Source organism: Vombatus ursinus, unplaced genomic scaffold (assembly GCF_900497805.2).
Source record: "Vombatus ursinus unplaced genomic scaffold, bare-nosed wombat genome assembly UNPS02010193.1, whole genome shotgun sequence".
NCBI lineage: Eukaryota > Metazoa > Chordata > Mammalia > Diprotodontia > Vombatidae > Vombatus > Vombatus ursinus.
In genome coordinates this window covers 2,159,608-2,173,590 of record NW_020949971.1, presented here as the reverse complement: position 1 = coordinate 2,173,590, position 13,983 = coordinate 2,159,608, and the positions used below count along the sequence as shown (strand labels likewise).

Sequence of the window (13,983 nt, the reverse complement as noted above, 5' to 3'; positions counted from 1 at the left end):
TAATGGAGGGCTGGGGGATGAGGCTCAAGCCAGTGAGACACCAGGCAGAGCATGACGGGCAGGTAGAAAGAGCAGACGGCCCCTGGAATGTGTGCTGAAGGGGAGAGCAGGCTGCCTGGAGAGGGTAAGCAGGCCAAGCCTTGAATGCAAAGAAAGCTCGGGGTGGGTGACAACAAGAACCAAGCCGGTCCCAAGCATAGGAGAAGCCTGGGCCAATGTGCAGAGGTGCCTACCAAAAAGGCTCTGTAGATGCTCCCCGGCTATTATAATGGTGAAGGCCTGAGGTCCTTACGTGGGCGGAGCACCGGGCCCTCAGTCAGTCAGCCAGCGTTCAGGAGGCACTTGCTGTGTACCGGGCGCCGTGCCACTGCTGGGGCACAGAGAAAGGCAAGAGACGTTTCCTGCCCCCAGGAGTTCACAGCGTGACAGAGAAGACGAAGCGCAAACAGCCGCGTTCAGACAGGACCTGTAATGGGTAAAGCGGGGCTGGTCTCTGAGGGGAGGAATGAGCACCAACGGGGGCCGCGAATGTTGGTCTTTTCAATCGTAGGTAAAAATGGACATTGATGCTCCATGGGGAAAGCCTGGGCTGCTGTCATCCGAACAGTTCTCGGGCTTGGGAGGCCTTGGGATGCAGCGCATTGGGGGGCGTATCAGATCATGAATATTTGGCCTTGTGTTTGTCTTAATGACACCCTCGTCCCAGACACTCCATTCAGAGTTCGGACTCTTAGAAATCGATTTCTCTGTTTAGGTAGAGAATGTCCGTCTGATGGATCGAATGTCTTCCAAAAAGCCAGCCCTGGGGACTTTGTATCTGACGGCCTCTCACGTCATCTTTGTGGAGAACGTGCCAGAAACCAGAAAAGAGACCTGGGTGCGTATGTTAGGCGCTATTATTCACAGTGAGTTTTGTTAGCATTTTGCCATTTCCATTTCGGGGGTGGGGCATGGGGAGGGTGTGAACCAGTGAGAAAGTCTGGTCTTGTCATCTTCTGGAGGCCCACGTCTTTCTGAGCTCCATGGGACACTTGGCCAAAAACTCGGGCACATCACACGTTTCCACAGTCCTGGAAACTCATCCTCAAACAGCACTGAAAACGTGGCACTTCTGGTTAAGTGAGGTTGGAGACCTTCCTAAGAAGAGGCCGGAGGGAATGCATTGGACAGAGCATAGCAGCAAGGAGCAGCCACAGGTTCGAAGGAAAGGCTTTGGAGCCAGAGGGTTTGGGTTCAAATGCTGCCCAACCACTTACCATGGGTCACATGACTTCCCTGTGGTCTTTGGACCCAATGGCCTGTGAGATGAGGGAGAGTTAGGCGTGGGGGCTTCTAAAGGTCTGCCATCCTATCGTGTTCTTCTACTCAAGACCCCGTCACTGGCTAAGGACTCACAACATGGCCCTAGTGGCCCAGGCCTGCCATGTGGTTTGTTCCCAGAAGTCTTGAAAATGGGCCATTTCAACATTGTAGTATTTCCTCATTTCTCAGAGGGGAAAAAATTGGTGAGTGCAGTGACAAAGAAAAAATGGTGAGTGCAGTCCCTCAACCAAGGAAAGTGTATTTATGGCAAGCCTGTGGGGCTTGGTGCCCAGCAGAGACCTACAGCCAGCCAATCACAGCATTGGCACTAGAACCCAGAGTCCGTAGCTGTATTCAAGTCCTATGGCATGGCCCAAGTGGACCCCTTCCCAGGAGGCTTGTTAGGAGGAGAACCTCGAATACAGATTCAGTTTCTCCTAGGAGTTCTAGAATAGGCCGAGGGTGGGCTGCTCCTCTCCTCCAGTCTTCAGATCTCCTGACCACCAACAGTGGAGAGGACAGAAAGTCCAAGTGATTTTTGGCCTGGACCGTCACTGAGATCCTGTGGTCCGCCTCTCCTGGGAGCCATCACGTCCTCTCATTGATTGGGTTTCTTTATTGTGATGTCCCCAATGGCTCAGGATCTCTCACTCACTCAAGGAACTCTGGACCCACACACATTGGGTCTGATCTCTAGGGGCTAGAAAACTGACCGGGGTCAGTTTCCATCTTTGGCTCACTGCCCCCCAAATGGAGTTCATTCAAGAAGACCTCCCAACAGCTTAGAGATGGCTCGTGTTTCAGTTTCACTCAGAGTGGTTGCAGGGTCCCCATCTCCTCTGAGGCCCCTGGGGCACACTTTGGGTATTAGGTATGGGGCAGCCTTCACCACGGAGTATGACCGGTATGCTTAGGTCTCACAGAACGTCCTAGCCTATGGCTTCCCTCTGCCTCCCCCAAAGGAAGACTGAGGTTACCGTCAAGGAAACCCTCAGTCATTGGGGTGGGTCCCCCCTTTCCCACTGAGTCCTAGACCATCTCCCCAAGGCCTGCAATGCCAGGCTGTGGTTCAGAGCCCCCTCTTGTTCCCCAAAAGGCTAATGACGAAGCGGCCCCCTCTCCGCCAGACCTGTCCTGTAATTCTCGACGTCACAGGGACCATGTGGGCTGCCTTCTTTCTTCAGAGTTCACTGCCTCAAGAAATCTGATTTTGCTGAGAGCTCATTCTAAGTAGTCCATGTCTGAGTTCTCAAACTTTGGGGTTACCCATAGAGCACATACCACAGAGGTCCCTGGAATGTCACGGCCTGCTGGCCTGAGTCGAACCTTCCCCTGGCCCCTGATTCATAGGATCCTAGATCTGGGGTAGACCTTAGAAGCCTTCTAGTCTAAGCCATCCATTTTACAGATGTAGAAACTGAGACCTAGAGGTGCCTGGATCACCCAGCTATGTCTGAGCCCCCAGGCTGGGGATATGAATGAGTGAAGGGGCAGGAGAAGCCAACTAGAAACCAGGATGGTGTTTCCCCGAAAAGGCAGCAAGTGCTGAACAAGCCTTTCCTCTTGTTGGCCCTGTGCTTGGCCTAACCTGTGACTGTGTGTTCCAGATTCTGCACAGTGAGATCTCCTCCATTGAGAAGCAGGCGACGACGGCGGGGGGCTGCCCGCTGCTTATCCGGTGCAAGAATTTCCAGGTGCTACACCTCGTGGTCCCTCAGGAGCGAGACTGCCAGGATGTGTACATCTCCCTCCTCCGCCTGGCCAGGCCAGGTAGGGCAGAGGGGCCGGGGGCTCGCAAGCGGGCTTTGGCACATTTGAGCCCACCTCACTGTCTGACAGGTGGCCTGCGTTTCTCTGTCTTTTCCGCAAGAAGAGTGTGAGCTATTCTGTCACCGGCTTTGTTAAAATCTGTCTGTGCTGACGCGCTCCGTAGACCTTTCGGTCAGAGAAGCGTTAGGAGGCGCCGACTTGTTCCGGAAGCTCTTTGGGATGACTGGTTCCTTGTCTAGGCATTCGCCAAGCATCCCTTTAACACTGGTGTTGCTGTTCAGCCACATCTGACTATTTGTGACCCCATGAACCGTACTTGGGATTTTCTTGGCAGAGGTACTGGAGGGGTTTGCCTTTTCCTTTTCCAGTGGATTAAGGCAACTGGAAGTTAGATGACTTGCCCAGGGTCACACAGCTAGTGAGGCAGGATTTGAACTTGGGTCTTCCTGACTCTGGGCCCAGCGCTCTATCCACGAGGCCACCACTCTGCCATTCTGCAAGGAGTCCAAGTCAGGCTCATTGGCCTGTGCAGGTTGCAGATTCCATTTTCTTCCTTTTCTTCTAGTCCTTTCTTCAGTCCTGTAGTACTGGTCCTTCTCTGCAGGATCTCTCCAAGACCACTGAGAGCAGCCCAGCAGGGCCGGTCCTCTTAGCAGCCTGGCGTGTGCCCTGCTGGCTGGAGTGCATGGAGGGCTGGGAGGTGCTCGCGTATCCCAGGCGTCAGCTCCTCCGGGGAAGGCCATTTTTCTTCTCTGTTTCAATGTAAAAGTCATTCTCCTTGTCAGTAAAAACAAAAGCCAAGTGTGCCGGGCATCCCTGCCTTCTTTCTGGAGGTATCATCACACGGCCTTAGAGCAGGAAGACGCTTGAGGCCCAGAGAGGTTAACCTGCCCGAGCCCGTGTGAGTTATCGTCAACTCTGGGTCTTGAGCCCGTCGGTCAAGGGCCTCCACGTCCTGTGGCCCTCCCCTGCCCCACCTTGGCCTTCTCAGCCGTGTAGCCAGTCAGCACCGTCCCTGTTGGCGCAAACATTCTAGGCCTTCTTCCAGCTTCCCATTTTCACAGTAGAGCCAAAAACCTTGTTGTTTTTTTTTATTGTCGTCCTTCACTTTGTTCACCAGCCTCAGCTCGTTCTAAGCTTTATCATTCCTGACTCTAAAACCTGTGTGTGTTTGTACCCACCTTTGTCTCCATCTTCGGGACACGTCTTTAGAAACCTCTGATGACCAGAGAGTTCTCTGTGCATCCTCATCCCCCTCTTTTGACAATACTTCTTTTTGTGCTCCTCAGAATTGTTTCTCTTCTTCTCCAGAGGTTCACTCTTGAGGGCTTTCCTTTCCATGGGCCGACTTCCCCTTGATAATTGCTGGTCATGAGGTCCTATGTGTCGTTCCTCTGAGCCCTTTGGAGCGCTCTTTGAGGACGTTGAAGACGGAGTCCTGACGCACTGGCGCCTGCACAGAAATCCTGGGATGCTGAGAAGCTATTTCTGGGAGGGCTGCTCTTCTGGGGTTCTAGAGCTCAGCCTCTGCCCAACCCCACCATGACCTTGTGCGTCCTCCCCCAACCTCATGCCCCCAGCACCTCTATAGAGGGGTCTATGGGGAGGAATCAGTGTTATCTATCTCATAGCTTGATATTTTAACTCATTCTCACTGGGGTGGATGGGGTGTTCAGGGAGGACCGGCACCTCTGGTGGGAGGACTGCCCAGCCCTTTTCAGAGCTGCTCATCACCTTTGGTTTCCACCTGTCACCCAGCTCTCGCCTGTGGCTCCAGGAAGCCGTAGAACACGCACGAGCCACACCCTGGTAAGCCGTCTTGGAAGATGGGCTAAACCAGGTTGAGGGTAACTGAGGCCTCAAGCCCATTGGTGAGTTAGGGGGGTGTCTACCCCAGCAGAATGAGAGGATAAGAATGTGTTCCAGTGGCCACAAAGGTGGCTGAAGCAGGTGAGCTTGGTCAGATGTGGAAGACGCCAAGGTCTCCCACTGCATCTTGGGCCATTGTCAGTCATCCTCCTGACTTTTGTCTTGCCACTGGACTTCGATGAGGAAGGGCAGTTGGAGGGAAAGCAGGAAAGCCTTTGTGTGTGCTTGAGCTGAAAGAAAATTGAGGATTCTAAGAGCCAGTGGTGAAGGGGAGTGCATCCTAGGCATGAGGCACTGCCAGTTCAAAGGTGCGGAGAGAGGAGAATGGCATATGAGGAACTGGGAGAAAGCTTGTTTGGCTGGATTAGAGCATAGGAAGGAGGAAGAGTGGCCACCGAGGCTGCAAAGGTGGCTGGAGGAGGCGTGGGTTTTGTCTTAGAGTCTGCGGACTGACATGGTCATGCCTGTGCCTTGGGAAGATGATCTTGGCATCTGGTGCCAGGAGCCTGGGAGCGAGGGGCCACTTGGGAGTCTGGGGCTGTCTTCTCGGTGAGGGCTGATGTGAGCCTGGATCAGAATGCTGGCTGTGGGGGGAGAGAGAAGTGGATGGAACCAGACGTCTTGGACGTAGAATCGCTAAGACCGGCAGCTGCCCTTTTCTCTGGTCCATCAGGACGGTGCCAGCCCTGCCATGGCCACTTGGACTTCTGCTCCTGCTGTGGGCACTGGGAAAGGAAAAGGCCAGGGTGGCTCGGGAGAGCTGGTGGGGGAGGAAGTGCACAGAGATGGACTGATTGCTTTGAAAATAGTTAAACACGTCCAAGGGGACGGCAGGGGTTTGGGGCTGGTGGTATGCGGCTGGCTTCCCTTTCCCCGGCACACACGGGATGATGCTGATTGGAAGTTCAATGGGAAGGAGGCTCGTTCCTCATCATGGGAATGTGAAAGCAGAGAACGTTGAGTGGAAAAGCCATGTGAGGGTGTCCAGCACTGAGGGCAGACACAGCTGGTAAAGACAGAAGCATTGACAAAGACAGACAGCCCCCGGGAGTCAGGCTAAAGAAGCAGGGGCCGACTATCGGTACGAATCCGTATCTGATCAGGGTCCGAATGTGGGAAGGAGCCCAGGAGTCGTCTAAGCCAATGGACCTGAGCTGTGTGGTCCATCCAGCCTCAGTGATGGCCGAGCTCAGAGTGGGGGGATCGAGCCAGGTCCTGGGTAAATACACCACCGACGTGAGACGGACTTGTCAGCAGCAGCGAACAGAGGAGGACAAGTCTGAACAGCGCTGAGCCCCTCAGCTGGCCTGCCCGGCGTGGCCCTGCTTATCTTCGGCCAGAGTGATGGTGCCAGAACCCCACGCCAGCTCTCAGCCCAGAACGTGGGCTTGGGCTCCCCAAGAACCCCCGGGGGAAAGAGGACAGCCCCGTGCCATCTGACCACGGCAGGTCTCCTCTGGGCTCCCAGGGCACCTGCAGCGGCGCCATCAAGAAAAAGAATTTTCCTACTGAAGATGAACTAGTCTCCTTGAATGCCATTGACACTTTGGAAGTAAAATTACCTACCAAAAAACATTTTGTTTTTAATATTAAAAACAATTAAGACTTGGCACCCAATTAGATGTGGCGGGGGGCCAAGGGTGGGGTAACACCCTGAGGTGGTAAACCTGGGTGACTGGGAGAATGGTGCTGCTCTCAATAGAACAGGCAGCTAGGTGGTGCAGTGGGTAGAGCGCTGGGCCTGGAGGCAGGAAGACCTGAGTTCAAATCCTGCCTCGGGCACTAATTGAGTGAGGGCTAGCCTTCTGCCTGCCTCACTTTCCTCATTTGTAAAATGAGCATAATAATAGTGCCTCCTTCCTGGGGTTGTTGTAAGGATCAAATGTTTGTAAAGAGCTATGTAAATGCTAACTAAGATTATTACTATGGAAGTAGAAAAGTCTAGGAGAAGGGCGGGCTGTGAGGCGAGCTGAGGTGCCTTTGGAACATCTGGGTCCCAGTGAGCCGGGTGATCCTCAGCAGCTCCTGCCTGCAGTTTGGACTTTCTCTGTTTCCTAGAAATTGGCTTGTTGTGATTCCCTGCAAATACAGTGTTTCTCCTCACCCTGGTGTGTCCTATGGAAGGCTGGCCAGGTGCTCAGTCACCTGTTTTTCCATGTAGCTCTCCCTTGGGGCTGGCTCAGTAACGGGGTGATGGCTGATGTCCCGCCATGGCCCTGGCGATCAGGGCTGGCTGTGCCCCCCCACCCTCCAGCACCGCTGTCTGCTCCTAGGTCTCGTCTGCTTTCAGTAAAAGTCTTTCTTGAGCCACCAATCATCTTGTCATCCCTTCCCAAACACGAATCGAATGCGCCGTCAGACTGTCACAGTGGCCACAGAGGGAGCTGGGACAATGCGCAGTCTCAGCTGGTCCTTGAGGTCTGGGAAGGACCTCCGTGGGCAGAGATGGGGAGAATCCCTTCCAGCCCCGGTGACTGTGAACAGAGACACAGACCTGGAAGAACACGGGATGAGAACAGGGAAAGAGAGCGGCCGGTCTGTTGGAAGGCTCCAGGGGAAGGAGGTGAGCTCTCAGGTGCACTTGCATGGACAGGCTGGAGTCAGGTGGTGGAAGCCTGGAAACACGTGCCTTCCTCAGTGGCAGAGAGGAGCCCCTGAAGGTTTGTGAGCAGAGCAGCCCCGGCAGTCATGGTGGTGTCCTGGGGGGGTGCCTCGGGGGGCTGAGTTGGCCCCTTTGAGGCCTCTGAGGGGCCACTTCGAGCTGGACTGCTTCCCTCCCACAGCCATCCTCATAGCACACATTCCATACATTCCTGACTCAGCCGGGGCAAGCATACACCCATTGCTCCAGGTAGGCTTGTGGTGATTTCTGCATTTTGTGCTCTTGTTATACTGGGGGCTGACACAGCCTAGTGTGTGTTCAGTCATTTTTCAGTCGTGTCTGACTCTTCATGACCCATTTGGAGTTTTCTTAGCAGACACACTCGAGTGCTTTGCCATTTTGTCTCCAGCTCGTCTTACAGATGAGGAAACTGAGGCAAATAGAGTGCACACATGGCTAGTCAGCGTCTGAAGTCGGAACTGAACTCGTGAACAACAGTCTTCCTGACTCCAGGCCCAGCCCTCTCTCCAGCGCACCACCAGCACACACCCGCCAAGGACAGCTTGTGCCTAAAGGCTGGGCTTGGAGTCAGGAAGACTTGGGTTCAGATCCCACCTCTGACACTTACTGCCTCTGTGACCTTGGGCAAGTCACTTTACTCAATTTCCCTGGCCTCAGTTGGACTAGATGTCTTCTGAAGTCCTATCCAGGGTCTCTATGACCCTGTCAGCCTGGCAGGAAGTCTCCAGTGGAGTGCCCCAGGGATCTGTGCTTGGCCCTGGTTACTGAACAGTTTTATCCGTGACTTGGAGAGAGGCAGACCCGACGTGCTCATCAGATTTGCTGAGGAGGATAGGATCGTGAATACGCTCTGTGACAGAGTCAGAACTAGGCTAGCCCGTCGGGCTGACTTTGATTAGATAACATGCGCTCAGGCATAAACTTGCCCACAAAAGCCTGAGCTTGCTTGCACCAGGTGGGAAAGATGAGGTTAGCCACTGGTTCATCTGGAAGTGGGTTCGAAGCTCCCGGGGCGTCAGCAGGGTGAGGAGCGGTAAGCAGGTCTGGGGCTGCTCTGGGGCGCCGCTGTGTCCCGAGGTGGGGCTGGTGAGCCCTGCTTCCTTTACCCTGGAGCAGGGGGCTCATTTCTAGGCCCCACATCTTAGGAGGGAGGGAGATGAAACAATATGCAGACAGTGGCAAATGTCAGTGCTGTGGAAGATGTCAATGAAGATTGATTTTTAACTAAAGGACAGAAAGTCTGAGCATAGAGAAGTTGAAGGGCCACAAGGCCATGCTCCATCAGAATTGTTTGGAGGGCCTGGGGGCGTGTGTTAGCTGGGTTCAGGGATCTGAGGGGTGTCCTGTGGAGGAGGGGTCTGTCTGGGTCTGCCTGGCCTCAAAGCACAGGGCCAGGAGCAGAGCTGGAAGGGGCAAAGAGGAGCATTGAGGCTGGACGAGACCACAAGGACTGGCCCAGCTAGGAATGGGCTGCACTAGGAGGTGGTAGATGCCTCCTCCCTCGCGGGTCGGCTCCAAGCCGAGGCTGCTGGTTGGCCCCGTGTGGAGTGTGTCCCAGAGTGGATGCTTGGGTGACTCAGTTGAAAAGCCTCTGAGGTCCCTGTGAGCTCGGAGGCTCCGGGGTTCCATCGTGGGGCGATGCTGGGGCAGCCTCCCTCGGTCTCCTAGCCAGAGCTGGTGAGTTCATGTCAGCTGCCTGCTCCCAGCAGAGGACTGTGCCCCTGCCTGGCTCTACTGAGGATGCCCCCATTCTCAGGGGTCCCCTATTCTCCCCTGCTTTCTCCTGACTCTGAGGCCCAGTGGCCCCTTCTCACCAAGGCCTGCTGCTCTCCTTGTGCCCTTGTCCCCATCCCTTCAAGCCCCTCTCCAGCACTGCCCCTGCCCCAGTCTGCTTGTCCCTTTCCACGTTTCCCCTAGGCCTCCCCTGTCCTTAAAAATCCTTTCCTGGACTTGCCATCTCTAAGCTAACATGCATTGTTGCTTCTCCTCCTCGTCAGACCGTAGAAAGAGTCTGGTCCCTGCACCGCCTCATGGTCTTCACCTCTCCCTCTCTTCTCAGCCCCTCGCAGTCCAGCTTCTGACCCCACAGACAGAAGCTACTCTCTCTGCACGGCGGCCATGCTCGTTTTGGGTCATAGCCTGCGGGGCAGTGACCTTGCACCCCCAGCCCCTGGCCCTGGACCCTCAGCTATTCATTTCTCTTCCTCAGTTCCTCCTCATCGACTCCAAGGATAATTCATTATGGGTGCTGACTAAGCATTGTGAGGCCCCTTCAGGTTTTCCCAAAGTTCCTTATTTCTCCCTCCCCACATTTCTTTAGGAGTCTTTGGGAATTCCCTGTGTTGGGTTTTTTAAAAAAAGTCTGGTATTGCCCTTCTTACTTTTCAAAATCTTCCTTATGGCATTTGGGAAATATCGCAGCTTCTCGCGCGGTGTGCTTCCTTCTTCCTTGATCATGACTCATTAACGGCTTTCATTGATGTGTACTCTGCATTCCCATTTATGAAACTTTGCATTAAGGTCAGGGCAGAAGGAAGGGAGGTAGCTCATGTTCAAGATGATCAGAGCTGGGACGGAATCCAAAGGAGTGGAGAGGTGCCCTGGGCCGATGCCAGCTCTTCTTCCGGCTCCTTAAACAAGCAGCAGGCTGGAGGGGAAGACCTGGCTTTGAATCCTGACTGTCAAATACACATCCATTCACCCTTCTGTGTGACCTCGAACATGTCTTTTCACTCCTCACTTTCCTTGTCTGGATGTTCTGATAGATGGTTTCTGAGGGCATAGGAACATAGATCTAAGGCTGGAAGGGGCCTTGGAATTCATCTAGGCTGTCCCTCATTTTATAGATTAGGAAACTGAGGGCCAGAGGTTTAGACAGATTGACCCTTAGCCACAAAGATTTCATGACTTTAAGCCTTGGAGAAGCAGCCTGGAATAGCTTTGAATTCAAGCTTTGCCATTACCGCCTGTGTGGCCTTGGGGAAGTCACCTCCCACTCTGCACCCCAGATTTCTACCCTCTAAATCAGAGGTTTGAACTCACTGATCTCAACGGACCTTTCTGCCCTAATCCCTGGGCTCCAGTGATCTTCCCTGGTGACTACCACAGTGCTCTGCGCCTGGTCCACACTGCCCCGGCCCTGGCAGCCCCCTCCGAGGAGCTAATCAGATAACAGCAAGATCATGGGACAAAGCCCAAAAAAAGAGCTGCCTAAAACTCACGGCCTCAAATATCTCTACACAGACAACCAAGGTTTAAATAACAAATAAGGGGCAGCTAGGTGGCACAGTGGATAGAGCACTGGCCCTGGATTCTGGAGGACCTGAGTTCCAATCTGGCCTGGGACACATAACACTTACTAGCTGTGTGACCCTGGGCAAGTCACTTAACCCCATTGTCTAGCCAATGATAATAATAATAATAATAATAATTATAACAAATAAGAGGCATCCGAGGTACTCGGGCAGCAAATTTGGCCTTGCAGGTATCACTAAGACTTGGTGGGATAAACCTCACAACTGAACTGTGGCTCTGGAGAGGTATTCCTTATTCATAAGTAAAAGTAAGGGTGAGGTAGCCTTGCATATGAAAAGAAAAGGTAAGGAAATCCAGGAAGCAGAGAGAGAAAACTCGATGGAATGTATTTGGGTTAAAGTCAAAGGAGTCAGAAACAAAAGTGGTTTTGTCTTTGCTGTATACTAGAGACCACCTAGTCAGAAAGTGGAAATGGATGAGGAGGTTGGGGAAATAGATCACAAGCCTGGCACAAAGACAGTATAGAGCAGTGAGAAGGGGCTTTGGTTATCCAGACATTTGCTAGAGTGCTTTCTCTCTCTGTCTCTCTCTCTGCCTCTCTCTCTCTCTCTCAGTCTCTCTGTCTCTGTCTCTCTTTCTCTGTCTACCTGTCTCTGTCTCTCTGTCTCTATCTCTGTCTCTCTGTTTCTATCTATGTCTCTCTGTCTCTCTCTCTCTGTCTGTTTCTCTGTCTGTCTCTGTCTTTCTCTGTCCCTGTCTTTCTTTCTGTCTCCATCTCTCATCATATTCTTGGCTGACCAGAGTGGAATACTAGTTGTTAAATGCTTCACTACCACTTTAGTAGGAAGTCTCTAATGGAGACTCTGGGCTTGGCCCTGTGTTGTTTAACTTCTATATCAGTGACTTGAATAAAGGAGTAAATGGTCTGCTCATTACAAGTGCAGATGACACCAAGCTGGCTGGATGACTGGATTTAAAAAGATATTGAGAGGTTAGAATGGAGCATTTGTTTGAATCTAAGAGGATGGAATTCAGGAGAAAGAGAGGTAGTCTTACACTTGGTTTCAAAAAATCAACCTCACAAGCACAGGATGTGGGAGGCAAGGTTAGAAAGCAGTTGGTCCGAAAAAGATCTAAGGGTCTTAGTGGGCTGTATGTTCAGTGTAAGTCAGCAGTGTGATGTGGCAGCCCAGACAGCTTTTGGGACTTTGGACCACACCAAGAGGGGTGGAAGTAGCTAAAAGATCGTACCCCCTGGTGGAGAGATTACACATTACACTCCTGTTATGGTTAATTATATACAATTAATAATTACATAAAATTATATATAAGTATAATTGTTTAATATGTAATCGTATTATAATTACATAGAATAAATTAGATATAACTATTTTATAATTACATATAATAAATCAGATATAATTAATAAAAGAGAAGCCAATTTTCTGTAGGTTGAGAGACAGCAGGATGTGAGCCCATCGGGATGCATAGACGAGGGGAGTGCCCCAGGTGTCATCCAGGCCATGTGCTGACTGTGCACATGGTCTAAACCTGTGTTAGAAATGCATTTGTGAGACCTCCTAGTAAGAGCTGTGGGTAGCAATGTCCTAGCACTGCAGGCTTTAGAACTGGCTCATGTCACAAATCCTCTTCCCCTTAAAGGAGTCCCAAAGAGATGAAGTATGGGGGCAGCTAGGTGGCACAGTGGATAGAGAACTGGCCCTGGAGTTAGGAGGACCTGAGTTCAAATCTGGCCCCAGACACTTGACACTTAATAGCTGTATGACCCTGGACAAGTCACTTAACCCCATGGCCTAGCAAAACAAAACAAACAGAAACTAAAAAACCAAAAAACCAAAATAACAAAGAGATGAAGCACCTGACCCAAAGTCACACAGGCAGGAAGTGGAAAAACTTTGTCCTTAGGGCTACCGATGACGAAACCAGAGATCTTTCCGCTTGACCATCCTGCCTTCCTGGCAAGGCCTAAAAGCAAACAACTTTCTTCCTTTGAAGATCTTAGAGCATTAAAGGTAATTAGAAAAATGCTGCTTCTTTTTTCCTGACCCCAGATCCCATCTGAGAGGATTCAGACCTGTCAATGCTTGAAAATCTCTTGATTCTTGTGTTTTTATTGAACCCACTGGCAGTACCAGGCGAGGGCTCCTTGATGGTGCCGTCCTGGCTTTTGGCACAGTGTAAGAGAGCACTACCGATGGGGGCTCAGACAGCGTCTGAATACTCTCTGGCTTGGTATGAATTTACAGCCAGTCTGGCCACCCCTGGAATGTGGGCTTGGCTTGTGAGGAACCACAACTCTAAGGCTGTCCCTTTGGGAGTGGGGATGGTGATCTAGTACAGGCCGCCTGGCATGGTGCTCAGCGAACTGGCCTCAGAAAGCCAGATTCGGGTCCTGCCTCCCAGGGTCATTCTGTCTGTGTGTCCAGGCAGGTCTCTCTAATACGACCATGGCAGTGCAACTGAGAGTCTACACTGGTAGAAGGAGTTTACCTACCAAGGGCTTTCCTGTGGAAAAACAGGTCCAGTGCAAAAGAGAAACAAAACGGTGATTGAGGGATTGTGTCATTTCTAACCAGTTCATGTGGAGAAGGCTTAGGAGGCATCTGAAGGACCCTCGGGCTCTCCCCGAAAAGAACTCCTGCAGCTTTCTTCTCCTGAAGACCCAGGTCCACCTTCCCATTCCAGCCAAGCTCAAGGATCCAAATGGTGAGAAGTGGGAGGCACTGATGCCAGTGGGCTGCCAAGGGGTGAGGCACTTGATGAGGACCACCATGCTTGCTTTTGGAAGAACCCGCCTGAGGCTGCTGATTCAGCTGATGCAGGTGTGGGTGCATATGCGGCCTCCATGGCCAGAGGCTTTTCCTGGGGGAGCCTCCCTGTGTATCTCTCCCTCCCCACATTGACTCGGATCCTAAGGTTTTTCTTACCACTGTCTAATCTCTGGTTCTCAGAAATTGCGGTAGCCTGAGCACTGCTGGTCCTGGGACATCAGATACACAGTCTGACCCTAGGTCTGTCCTCAAACCTTTCCCACCTGGGTACGGCCTGCCAGGACATGCTGTGCTAGGATTAGGGTCTCCTCTCTTAGGCTTCCCCGTGTGTGTGTGTGTGTGTGTGTGTGTGTGTGTGTGTGTGTGTGTGTG

General features: G+C 52.3%; 1 protein-coding gene across 1 annotated transcript in view; it reads left to right on the top strand.

Annotated features, from left to right (window-relative positions):
- The first annotated feature begins 573 nt into the window (after positions 1–573).
- MTMR7 (myotubularin related protein 7) overlaps positions 574–13,983 on the top strand; it is a 57,422-nt gene continuing 44,012 nt past the window's right edge. Inside the window, exons 1-3 of the mRNA XM_027853696.1 lie at positions 574–636; positions 755–877; positions 2,910–3,072. Coding sequence (XP_027709497.1) covers positions 574–636; positions 755–877; positions 2,910–3,072 — 349 coding nt within the window. The remainder of the gene's footprint in view (positions 637–754; positions 878–2,909; positions 3,073–13,983) is intronic.